The sequence below is a fragment of the Macrobrachium rosenbergii genome, chromosome 5 (genome assembly GCF_040412425.1).
Source record: "Macrobrachium rosenbergii isolate ZJJX-2024 chromosome 5, ASM4041242v1, whole genome shotgun sequence".
Lineage (NCBI taxonomy): Eukaryota > Metazoa > Arthropoda > Malacostraca > Decapoda > Palaemonidae > Macrobrachium > Macrobrachium rosenbergii.
In genome coordinates this window covers 37,372,700-37,386,511 of record NC_089745.1, presented here as the reverse complement: position 1 = coordinate 37,386,511, position 13,812 = coordinate 37,372,700, and the positions used below count along the sequence as shown (strand labels likewise).

General features: G+C 36.3%; 1 protein-coding gene across 1 annotated transcript in view; it reads right to left on the bottom strand.

Moving 5' to 3' along the window:
• LOC136838665 (glycine receptor subunit alpha-4-like) overlaps positions 1 to 13,812 on the bottom strand; it is an 825,852-nt gene that overhangs the window by 166,979 nt on the left and 645,061 nt on the right. The window contains exons 10-11 of the mRNA XM_067104011.1: positions 11,598 to 11,705; positions 4,986 to 5,104 (exon numbers count right to left, since the gene is read on the bottom strand). Of these exons, the coding sequence (XP_066960112.1) occupies positions 4,986 to 5,104; positions 11,598 to 11,705 (227 nt within the window). The remainder of the gene's footprint in view (positions 1 to 4,985; positions 5,105 to 11,597; positions 11,706 to 13,812) is intronic.

Genomic DNA, 13,812 nt, shown 5'->3' with positions numbered 1-13,812 from the left:
GTATCTTTATGGTAAAATTAAATTTTCAAAGAAACGATTAATGCATAAGCAGGAAAATATTATACTCTGTTCTTGACAGCACTCCAAACACGGTATGTGAAGAGGCATTTAACACTTCGAAAACCAATTAAAATTATAAAATCCCTGAACGTAATCCCTTACCAATCCAAGATCGGTGCTTTTAACATTCACCAAATAGGAATTGTACTTGTAAGTTAAATATGGTGCGCTAATTCCATAGAGTTCAACTTACACTCGAGCATACTGTATAAAAAGAGGTAGCCTGTGGAACCCAAGACGGTACCGTTTATAGTATCACCACTGGATTTTAATGTGCGACTTAATGCACTTTAATTACGGTTGTTTACCATGTACATATATATATACTCGTACATACATAAAGCTCTGAACGTTTATTCACTTTAAGAAAACTATCTTAAACGCCACACTGTTGCCGCACATATGGGAAAGAGACACTTAAAACATTTATCATCATATAATTTTATGTTATTTCGGCAAAAATTAAAATAGCAAAATGACCCAACTGCCCATTTCTGCAACAAGTTGATATTCTATGCAAATGAAAGACACTGTTGAACAAGCGATGCATATCTAATCTGACAAATGCTCTAAAGTATCTCACTCTTAGTCCAAATTTCGCAACTAGAGTTGAGAGAAAATTTTTAACCGGGTCACAAAAGGTTCTTTTATTCAATTCACCAAGTATCATTAGAAGTTAATATAAGAAAGTGATGAGACTCGAAATCCAGAGGAGGCTTTTATAATGTACTTTTGCTGACAAAAGCAAATCTAAAATAATACAATCATTAATATTCACGAGGGTTTTCAAGTCAAATTGGATTTTCCTTGGAAAAGACATTGGTTCATTAATCTCATTTCTGTAGGGAAAGAGGGAGAGAGTACCTTAGGAAATGGTTCCCCTCCGTTGAAAGAGGATTGCTAAGGAAATTAGGCCCTCCTGTTGTGATGATATACATTTAGAAGGAGTAGTGAGTACGCTCCCTTTTCTCACGCTCTCTCCCCCACTGAAACTGCAACCCACAACGGTCGACTACCGATTGGGTACCCAATTCACTGACTAGGTCAGTGGAGGCACACAGGATTTTAGAGAACTCGCCCTTAACGTCCTTCCCCGTCCCGATTCGAGAATCGAAACTGGTCATTCAGTTTCTGAGCTTAGGGCCCTTGCCACTGCGCCACGAGGCCAGTGAGAAAAACAGAAAAAAAGAGAATAACAACGATAACATTACAGGCACAAGACCTCTGGATTTCGCTGGTAAAACCCCTCAGTGTCCCTTCTGAGAAGTTGACCAAAGCGCTCCGTATCTGCAAGCGAGAGACGTATTGTGTTGCCAGGTTGTACCTCTCCCTTCCTACCCTACTCCCTCCTCTCCTAGATCTCCTACGCCAAGACACGGGGGTTTATCCTCAAAGCAAATACTAATATCTTGAGATATCCCCTTTCAAACCAGTCTTTGATATGAAAGACTTGGGGTTGGATGGAAGAAGGGCGAATTGAGAGAGAGAGAGAGAGAGAGAGAGAGAGAGAGAGAGAGAGAGAGAGAGAGAGAGAGAGAGAGAGAGAGAGAGAGGGTCAGGAAAGAACTGGGTTATCTGTATTAATAACAGAGATGTTGTGGGATTTCGTCGAAAAAAGATGTCCCTGATATCGCACGGGTTCAATCTATTTTGGTGCCCTTATTTGCTCAGGGTTTGATATAGCCAGACTCCACTATTCATTGCCTTCAGTCTAGATCAGAATGGAACTTTTTCAGCCTCCAGCATTTCTTATAGCATATTCAAACAGTTTCCTTAAAAACTAGAAACTTACAGTTTTTATGAGCTCATTTAATTTAATTAAGAATACAAACATTTTACCTAGGTTTTATTTCATTACATGCAAGGATCGTAATTAACATCTAAAATTATTTGAAGAAAAAAATTGTTCTACTGTAAAAGCCATTTCACAGGAAAAATGACTACTGCTCAGGCAACCGTCATTTGGCTCAAATTTTATCCATACGAAAATAGCAAAACCACGAGTGAGTCCGAGCCGAAACAACTTGACCTAAGCGTTCCATAATAAGACCAAAGTGTTAGGTCACAGAAAGCATGCTTGAATTTTTTGTCTTTATTACGATAAATAAAGGGAGAAAGGAATAACTGACAAATAAAAATTCTGTGATAAACAACAAAGGGGGACGGGCGTTCGAGAGGTGAAAGGAAATTTTTAAGTTTCTTACAAACAAAAAATCAGGCTGGTTAAAAACTTCGTTTGGCTGTGTCCCCAAGCACTGAACTAATTATATGCATGATTGTTTAAGAAATAATCAATGCTGAAAAAATAATTATCGTTATTGATAAACTGCAAAATATCACCAATAACCTAAATATGCACGAGTACTCTAAAACACTACTGAAATGAGAAGGTCGGTAAAAAAAAATTCACTAATTATAAAAGTTAACTCAAGCACGTTCATTGTGTATCAATCAACCTCACTAATGAAACTACCTCTCCCAATGATTAAAAATAAGGAAAAAATGAGTAAAATCTTATGTTTCTAAAGAGATATACTGCAAATGTCAAATTTATATTGAATAAAAGCTAGGTAGAAGTCTTCCACAAAACAAATGTAAGGAATGTGTCTCTAAAGAATCTAAATCTTTTGAGACAAAACATAAAAAACATTTTGGGAGATACAAAAATTAAAACCATTGTTATTCTGGGACTTAAAAAAAGTAAAGGTTTATAATGAAAAGTTTTGTCTTCAAAAACTAAAAGCAGTCTATTCCATTTGCAAGACACCGACAAACATAACATTGTTGTTACTGTGTCACGGGGATAACTTGAAAATTGACCTACCTACGAGTTTCCAAGTCAGAAGTAAAACTTATCAGGTCGTGGTGAGAAGTCTGTTCTCTTTAGATATGACGTCATCAATACAGTAAAATAAATGGTGAACTGATACACTTATAATTCGAATTCTGTTGTAAACTTCCAAGCTGAGTTGCTAGTTTTTTTTAATTGGAAGTAATGTAAATGCCGCCATACTGGAATGGTACCAAGCATATCTTGAATTCCAGGAAGGAAATATTCTGGACCCTCCATTAATTCCGGATGAAAGGCATCAAATATTTCGGGCATCCTAACAGGTGTGCGGTTTTTTACGATCTTTATTTTGACTAAAACAGTAGTTCTCTCCCAGTCCCAGGGTGATCAGACCTGTTAACATATGTTATCGCATGCCCATATGTTTTAAGTATTTTTTTTTTCAACTAGAAGCTACAGGGATTTTAACCTCTAATTATACTACAGTTATTTCACGCTTGTTCTTTTCAATTAATATGCAGATGATTTTCAGCCGCAAATCTTGTTTTTAAAACAAATCTTAACAATACGTGCAACTGTCCCTTAAAGTTCGTAAACTATTCTAAACGTTTCTACCCATTTCTTAATAAATATCTTAACATCACCCACAAAACAAAACAAAAATTTCTTCCGTAATGAATACTCAAAAATGTGTATCATCAAATTTATCGATTGTGGTTCAGTTAAATAATATTGCAGAATCCCCAAAATCCCGTAGCCTGAAGAATATGTGTGTATGTATATGAGAGAGAGAGAGAGAGAGAGAGAGAGAGAGAGAGAGAGAGAGAGAGAGAGAGAGAGAGCAAAATCGTTCCGGTATTTGACAGGAATGTGAATATTTTTATGTATCTAACATTCAAATCCTCATCATTATTAGAGAGAATTTAGCTCCACAGGGTTTAAGGTAGTAAAAGTTAGAAGTTATTTCTCAATATGAACGTCAAAATACGGCACTTTGGAATCGATACAAACACACAGCCACGAGAGTAATTTGTGCATGTGAATTTTTTTTCAACAACTAAAGCAATATTCGTAACATTTATTTCCCATTCCGTGGATGAATAACACCTAACACATTACTGCCGACATTGATCAAAATATAAAACTTTGACCCGACTGATGACGCATACGCCGGAGACAGATAAAAAAAGTGTTAAAATTTTACTACTTTCATAAACAATTACTGCAAAACAGACTCAAACAATGCCTGAAAAGTCTATCAACCTCTTTCTGTATACACCTATATTATATTCGCACATGCTCTCCCTTTATCGCATTTCTTCTTCCTCCTCTCCCATACCCGCATACGGAGGCTGGCATCTGCCCGTCACAAAACCGCATCCCAAATGCAAAGACCGAAACCAACGAGAAGAGGATTAGAAGAAGGGTAAACTTGACTTGTTGGTTAGGGTCTCCATTTCACCGCCCCTACTCCTCCCAACTCCAATCCTTTTCTACACCTCCACATCCTCCGGCTTTTCCATTTTATCTTCCTATTTCTCCCCTTCGAAGGGAAAAGGAGAGGAGGGCAAAGCAGGCCCTTTAAACTATCTCTTCTTCATAACAGTCCCACAGCTAATTTTACATTATTCTTGGTTGCCCCTCTGTGCAAGAGGGTCGATCTGGTGGATGCAATCTTATTGTTGGCATCGATCCATAGTTCTCCGATACAGTATGTTGAAAGGCTATGTCAAATACACTCAAGGTTTCTTGATGGCTCGTGGAAGACTCCATTCTTTATATGCATGATGAACATCGACGTTCCTAATGAACGTTCAGCTTAGTTACAGCTAAGGAGAGTTTTGCAGAAAACAAAAATTTCGCATTTGGACAATCAGAGAGAGAGAGAGAGAGAGAGAGAGAGAGAGAGAGAGAGAGAGAGAGAGAGAGAGAGAGAGAGAGATTCTGAATCGATAATAAACGTCTAGTAGGAAAATAATTGTTAATCTATAATTGGAAAAAGTACAGAAAAAATTAGCAAAAGTCAGAAAGTTACGACCATTTAGCAATGATTTATCTCGAAACTATCAAAACGCCTAAATTTTATAACAAATGACATTTGAATGATAAAAAAAAAATCATATACAGTACTTACTTGACCATGTAAAGGATGGTATTATCTTGATACAGCCAGATATAATGGTTCGGGATGGTCATCTCTTGAAAAGTGACGGCTTTGGCATTCTTGAAGAAAGAATCTGGTCTCCAGATGTCCTGCAAAAGAGAGATTATCGGATAAGTGGCTTCAACACGTGTGTGTCTAGAATAAACAAAAACACATATTCAGAAGTTAGTGTATATGAAAAAATTTTCACAATAAACAAATATAAAAACTTCCACACGAAAACATCCTATAATCTGACATATTTCTGAAACAACTATGGTTTGGAGATTTGGGTGGTGAAATAACGCACAATGTTGATTTACAATTCAAATTATAAGAAATGACTTGCCCGTGGGGAAGTAATTTAAGAATCTCCATTCTCAGATAGTATTTCACTCCCTTCGGTATAAAAATGGCAGGATTTTGGATTCAGTAGTTCGGCTTTAAAGAAATACACACTTAATATTTCTGAAATATACCACAACTGCTTTTTATTTCAATACATATCTGCTTTTTACATACTTATATTTTGTTCTGTATTTTATAATATCATTTAAGTTTAGTATTCCTTTTTATTTATAAGGATTCGATTCTGCGAAAGCTCGCCTACTTATATTAAACACTCCTCTCTCTCTCTCTCTCTCTCTCTCTCTCTAAAGTCAGGCAACTGAGAGCCTGCATTACTTCAGAACACATCGTTTCATTGAAGATCTCAAGAGACTGAAGCTTTCATCTTAATTCCATATTTATTCCACCTCAGCAGGTCTCATATATTTCAAAATTTGAACGCTTTAGGCCAATTTGAATATATTTGATAATAAAAAAAAAGAAATAGTCAAATTTACTCCAAAACATTGTTTCTCCGACGCCTCATTATGTTTTCACGTGATGGAACTTTCACTCTTGAGTTCGTGTCTGTGTTGCTTCGGGACAGGCCCTCACCGAATCATCCGTTATTGAGTCTTCTCACCGTGAATAATTTCGTGTGTAATAGGTGGCGACCTTTAGCGATCAACTGGAATTCATGACGGTCCACAAGAACAAAACGTGTTCTCTTATCAAAGTATAATGTGAAAAATTATTACTAAATGTAATTCGGAAAATGGTGGAAAGCAAATCCACTCGAAAACATGAAATCTCTACTGTTTTAGCTTACCTGCCATTCAAGTTTTATGATATTCAATTTTCCCTTTCTATTAAAGATTTGCAAGAAACACTAATAAGGTCTTCCATTCAGTAACGCTGGAAAATTTAATTTTTAATCTTTAAGGGTGGGGGTTATGTCTGCAATTGTTCATACTAACATATGGAGAGAGAGAGAGAGAGAGAGAGAGAGAGAGAGAGAGAGAGAGAGAGAGAGAGAGAGAGAGAGAGAGAGAGAGAGAATGTCTTTGTAAGATTATATTTTTGTATCTGGAGAAATGGCGAGCACAGTATCTCACATAACCAACATACGAGTTGAAAGTTTCATTATATATCCTGGAATATGAATAAACAAATCTTCGGCTGAAAACCCTTATGGGCAGAGTCAACAGACTATATAAACCCAAGAGGGCTCCAAACAGAAATCAGCCAACAATCTACAGAAAAAGGTGATAGTCAAATAAATATGAGGAAATAGAAAATAAAACTAATAAACCTTAACTTCAGGAGACGTCAGCAGACAGCAGGAATGAAATTGCTTCTGGCTTAAATATTTGGAGATCAGAAGATTCCACAACAGCACTAGGCAAGCTATTCCACATTTTAGTGGTATCCAAGATAAAAAAATAACTGCAAACTGAGTAGTATTAAACCTGATGCTGTCTGTGGCAGCAGCCTGCCTCCTGTTGCGAGCAAACAAAGCTAGGTTAGTAAAGAAGGTTGCAGAAGATATTTGCCGTTATAATACATTTTACGCAACAAACATAATAAACTTTACGTCTATGCCACGAGTCAACATTAAGAGTAGGCAAAATAAAAGTTGGCTGATGACATAACTCTATCAAAGAGTTTGAGATGAGAGTCAGCACCTAAGACCACGCTGGAGGGCAGTACTCCATACAAGAAGAGAATTAAAACACTTAGATATAACAGCTTCATCTCAAAATATTCTAAAGCATTTCGGCAAGATACCAACTTTTAGAAAAACAGAGAAAGCAGTATTATGTATAATCATCTCAAAAGTAAATTTCTTATCAAAGGAGTCACTGACATTTAAAACTGTACCATTTAAAGGTAAATCAGAAAGCAAAGGCAAAAGTATTCTGAATCTACTATCGTACACTGAGTTTTAGAAGGCTTGAATTTTATGTCCCAAAGTCTACTCCACCCATGAATACGTGCCTGATCCCTATTCAAGGATTCTGCAACCACAGACCTAAGGCACGGAGAAGGAACAGCAGCTAGAGTAGCATCATCGGCGCATGCAATCTGTTTGTTCTTCATATCTTGCAATATGTCACTAGTATAGTTAACAATTAGCGAATGGTCAAGAAAACTACCTTGAGGAACACCTGAAATGACATTACTAAAGATACAATACTGGACATCAACACAGACCCTTTGGATTCAGCTTATTAAAAATTCATTTAAAACATTAACCAAAGATCCACTAATTCCAAATAATCTTAGCTTGTAGATAAGTGCTTCATAATTCACAAGCTCAAAGGCTGCACTAAAAAGAGTACTTCTGTAACCTCGCCAAGACCACTCTGAAAGATGGTAGATATTGATGCAAGATGGTAGATATTGAGAAGAGTGCCACAAAAGTACCAAGGCCTTTACGAAAACCAAACTGTAATGTTGATAAGAGGTTATTATCTTCGACAAACCTACAACGACGTTTAGAGAGCACAGCTTCTCAAAAACCTTAGACATAACAGGGTCGATGGAAATCGGCCTATATTCCAAGGGGCATGGGATCGGAGGTAAAAAACCAAGGGGCATGGGATCGGAGGTAATAAAACCAAGGGGCATGGGATCGGAGGTAATAAAACAATGTTTTCCTTCCTCCAAACAAATGGAAAACTTGCAAGTCCAGCTATCTTCTGAAAACAGTAATCTTAGGAGCAACGAAATCAGCAGTCTTTTAAAAAAAAGATGGGAAAGATTCCGTTGGGGACTATTTCACCATGACTGTCAAGGCCCACAAGCAAAGTGTTGACATGCCTAGACCTGAGGCCATTGAATACTACTTAAGCTCTGGACAGCATGACTGAGGCAAACACCACAAATTTACCACACTGTTTCCTTATAAAGACTTTGAGCCAAAAGTTCGGCCTTCGATTTAGGGCAATATATGGCGGTTCCATCATCTCCTACAAGGAGAGGATGATTGAGTAAACTCCAAAGAGTGATAACTTGATGGTAGACCACCACTTATGGTCACCACTGGAGAGCAAGAGCTCCTTTACACCCTCAATGCCAGCTCTCTCAGCTCTCTCATAGACAACCTGAGTCAAGCTCCGGTGGTCCATGAGACAGCTGAGAGACCTAACAACAGGGGTGTGAAAGAGATCTTCAAATGATGTTCGCACGTGCTAGTAACGAGTTTTCAAGAGACAAAAAGAAAGTAACGAGAGGTAAGGAAATCTAAGATCCTGTTGATGGCAAGATGTGAACGAATATGAATGCTCCTACTTTACTCATAATCAGCCATTATTACAATGCTAGCAAGAAATAATTTGTGAACTGCAAAGTTCTCCATTGTCTTCACAGGAATACGATTACCAGTACTCATCTTTTTGTATTTTCTTAAGGAAAGACTGTTCATCTACGTCATTTCGTTCTTTTCAACACACACACACACACACACACATACATATATATATATGTGTGTGTGTGTGTGTGAGTGTGTGTAAGTGTAAATATAGAACACAAGCACATTTATACACGTAATCATAAACACGCAACAAACACAAATATATATGTATATATACATAATTTTTGGGGGGCTACATTATGAAATACCGCGTAGACAGTTAATTAATGGAAATTCGTTGAATATTGTATTTCTACAATCAACACAAAGCTCTTGTTGCGGGCAGCTTAAGTCTAAATAATAAGGACTAAAATAACTCCAGAAACCTTACATTATATGAGCATGAGTAAAGGCAGCAAAAAAAAAAAAAAAATGCAAGTTAAAAATCCACCACTACCAGTCTTTGAAGAGTAGATGCTTCGATTGACGCTGGGTCTTATAAGACGAAATGAGTCAAAGAGGCGTGAAATTCAGCGGATTCTTCTCGCGTGACGCTAATATCCGAAAGAAGAAAGACCGCTGAAATCAAATATTCAACCCACGGTTGAGTTCGGCTTATCTCTGGAGCCTCCTGGTTATTTTTGGTCATTTTCATCATGGGGCTTACTTTATGGACGCTACGTGCGGGAGATAGGATTTTCTCCTTGATCATTTTATTTTTTCAAATGGTATCAATAACTGCTACAATGGAACCACAAAACTGTCCAAAAAATTATATTTATGTGGAGTCACGTTTTCGGAATGCCACATAGGTATACGTTCATATCGTTTTGTCTGTATCGACAATTTAATTCGCGCGTACGGAAATTCCTCAGCATCTCTCTCTCTAGCTTTCTCTTTCTCTAGGGAGTGAAAAGAAAATGAAGAGAAATTAGTTTATCAAAATTGGCACGCTCCATTAAAAACCCTTTGTATCACTGCTGACCTAAGCAAATTATGTAAATGGCAGTTAGACACCAAGGTTATAAAAGAGCATGGGGCTAGCTGTTAGGTCCAAAAAAACTTGATATATATCTGAACGTGATAAGGCATATGGTGCGAAAATATATGTGCCAGTGTTTATACACCCACACACATACGGTATATATATATATATATATATATATATATATATATATATATATATATATATATATATATATATATATATATATATATATATACATATGTATATATAAAATATATTATATATGTAATTCATTTCGAGCTTCGTTTATTTTAAAATGACTTCATCCTAGCCTAAAAAGGTTAAACTGTACCACTCAAAGCTCCCATCTTTCTGTTACTTCTATAGTAACCCGAATGTACTAAACTATGTATATATCAGTTCCTTAATGAAGAATTATAACTATAATTATGCCTTTATAGGTACGTACTGATTTTTTCTTCTGATTTTTTTATACAGTTCTTGTCTACCTTAAGTTCTCTCAAGTCCAGTGCGATTTATCAGTAATTAAGTCCAGACCACTTCCTCTCCTGTAATCCTACAGCGCTGTTCCTTGACTTTTCCAAAGCATTGCCTCTGGGCTTCTGGAATTTCTATGTCTTGCCTACTCAACCCATCGGTGAAGACTAGAAAATGCAACGTATACTTATTCCATGGACCACTGTCTCTACTGACATTTCCAAGGAAAAAAATAAGTGGTGGTTATTTATTTATGTACATATTGAAGCTTTATTTTCGTTCGAAATATGCAGCTAAATTTTCTGTTAACATTACCAGATATATTCTCAAAGGTAACGGGTGTTAGATATTCTCTCTGTGTATTGTTGAATAACTTTCTTTCTCGCTATTTTTCTTTATTCATCCCCTTACTAGAAGTCATCCTTGTCTTGCAATTGATAATAAGTTGGTAATAATAAGTCACATACACCATCCATCTCATGTTCAGTGAGAGGACTTCGCTCATAAAAGAAAAAAAAAGTTAAGTATATCTTAGTTTAACCAGACCACTGAGCTGATTAACAGCTCTCCTAGGGCTGGCCCAAAGGATTAGATTTATTTTTACGTGGCTAAGAACCAATTGGTTACCTAGCAACGGGACCTACAGCTTCTTGTGGAATCCGAACCACATTATAGCGAGAAATGAATTTCTATCACCAGAAACAAATTCCTCTTGTTCTTCACTGGCTGGTCGGAGATTCGAACTCACGACCAACAGAGTGGTAGTTGAGAAACGGAACCCGCTCACCCAGCGAGGAACTAAAATTAAAAGAAAAATACAGACAGTAGGGAATATATACTAGCTGCTCTGACTTTATCACTGGTTGTACGGAACAGTCATTCAAAAACCAAAATGCTATTCAGCATTAAGACAACCCTGAAGCTCTTAGGTGGTTTTATGCTGATCATCATTCTTTTGCCCTTGGAATCCAGCCAGGCGTCAAACAAGCGAAGTTTCACAAAAAAACAAAATAAAAACTTTGAGGAAATATCTGCAATGAAGGTCACAGTCACAGGAGTAAATAACAGTACTTTCTATGAGAATTGTGCGCAAAGAGGTCACGATTTATGCGCAGAATTAGCCGTTAAGTCTCTTAGGTATTAACACTTGTTGTGAATCTACATGGAGAAATTACTTCTTATAACGGGTGAAAATCTGAGAACTTACACAGCTCAAATGTTATTCAATTCTCGTTAAAATCGCGCGTGCTTCTTTGTGCAAAAACCTGCCGACACACAAACATTCTAAAAATAATCAGTTGTTTATTTACTCATTTAACGTCTTCCAGTATACACGCACACACATACGCTGGCGTACGTGTAGAAAAATTTAATGAACTAAAAGATATAAACACACAATCGCTGACAAAGACAGACAAACAGACAGATATGCAGTCAGAATGACAGGTAGTCTCACCTTTAGCCAGTTAACAGGTAGAAGCCGATACTCATGTGTCATGTTGTCAGGTAGACGTAGCCTCCAGTCCTTCCAACTCTGAGCGAAAAAGATGTCTGCTGCGTACGTCTGTGGAATAAAGGAAAGTTGGAAATAGTTTTAACAGGAATTAAAACACCAAATACAAACTCAATGAACAATAGGACAATTAAAGATGTATTCACAACTAATGAAAATTTTTCTGTGAAAGATTCAGCCACATTTTATCTGCAGATGTTAAAATACAAGAAATTAGACATTGTTCAGTTATCGCTCTTTATCATTATTTTCACACTTCTACACATATCTGATAATCACCATTGCAATGTGTAGAGGCTTACATATTGACGCATGACATAAAAGTCATTCTGTGTTTATAATGTAAGCCATGTTGTAAATATTTCATCATAAAAAGCATACACTACAAAATATAAAAATACTATGTGTGTGTGTATATATATAAGAATTTTTATCATATGTATATATATAACACCTTTTTGTCACTTTTTACTAGCTATACATGTATGTGTAAAAGCCAGAATGTCCACTTAAATTCTCGACTTCTTCAAACTTTTTTAATACACAGAAAAAACCCAACACTCTGATAGTGAAGCTTGCTTGCACTCATGCGCTATTGGTTTAGGTGAGGTTAAGAATAACATAAATCTATTACAGCACATATAAGATCGGTTTAGCTCAACCTCAACCCAGCCCATCGGGCGTTTGGATTCAAGGCTTCGAAGTGACAAGGGTATCCAGTAAGTTTGGAGAAATCTAAAAGCCATAAATCATCAACTAGTCGCATCCATTAGAAACAAGCATTGTTAATAACTAAGATAACCTCTAAAAGGGAAACCAATAAATTACGACTTTTTTGGTTATATATAAATAAATATATATATATATATATATATATATATATATATATATATATATATATATATATATATATATATATATATAATATATATATATCCGTATTTCCTGCATGTTACACAGCCTTTAAATTCACCTAAGCGATTAATTTCACTGTAAGTATTCCATTATTATATTCGATTTCCAAAACCAAGAGCCTAGATTACTCCCATGTAAGGACTCGCACCTTCAACAAGGAAGCCTCATAAATAGAACTGAATGGAAATAAAATATGGGTAAAAAATCCACGTAAGGTTACCGCCTGTGGCCGTTCATCACAAAGAGTAATGGCCATCGGGATTGGTTATGGTTTTGCTAAGTGTCATTAACGGGCATTTTACGTGATGTCGGAAATTTCTTCTATTGTGCACCTCGTCCTTCCATACATCCTAATGGGCCTACAGAGGAATATTTATCATGACTGATTTATTACTACCAGAGAAGAGATGGCCTTTCTCCTTTTTTTATATATTGCTTTTATCCTGTTTCATTTTCTCTTATTTACATGTTAGCTGATTTTCCATTACAAGGCCGGAGGTTTAGCGGCATTGTATCGAAATATGTGCAAGAGATTTATAAAATCTTTTGATATCTACCATTATGGAAGTGTTTGACTGAATTATATCCTGATGGCTGGGCAAAACCACCACTATGGAAGAAAACAATTTATTACACCCTTATAATGACACATTTTCAACCTGGTTTGTCTGTTTGAGAGCTCATGTAAAAATTTTTCAAGCCATTTCTTAAATCGAATGAAAAGCTATCCTTATACCAAAGAGAAATCTAATATAATTTAATGCGGAGCCATTTTCCGATTTTTATGGGACCTCTACAATAGATTATTTGCATGAAAATCGGACACATTCTTTTGATAATTTACCAGCAGAAGGGCATTCTTAAGGATATCTACATATACTACAAATTTAATCACTATTGTATTTGCATACTTTCCCACCTTCTTCGGCCGATTGTGCCAGCAAGGAAATTTTGATTGTAACACGAAGAAAATATCTTTTGAATCCATTTCATGTTCTATTTCCCTTGACAGTCAAAGAATCTGTTTTTACCAAGCCTGGAAGTGAGTAGTCTAAGTTAGTATTCCCCGAGTAACCAGTCCAAGAACATTAAGAACCACAAATCACTGTTTTATTCATTCTCTGCATTATCACAAACTGCACAATCTCAACTATAAAGAGACTTCAACTTCATACAGTAATTTTACACGTATATGATCACAAATTCCGGTATTAACTGACGGAAAAGAAACAAAGAATCTGTC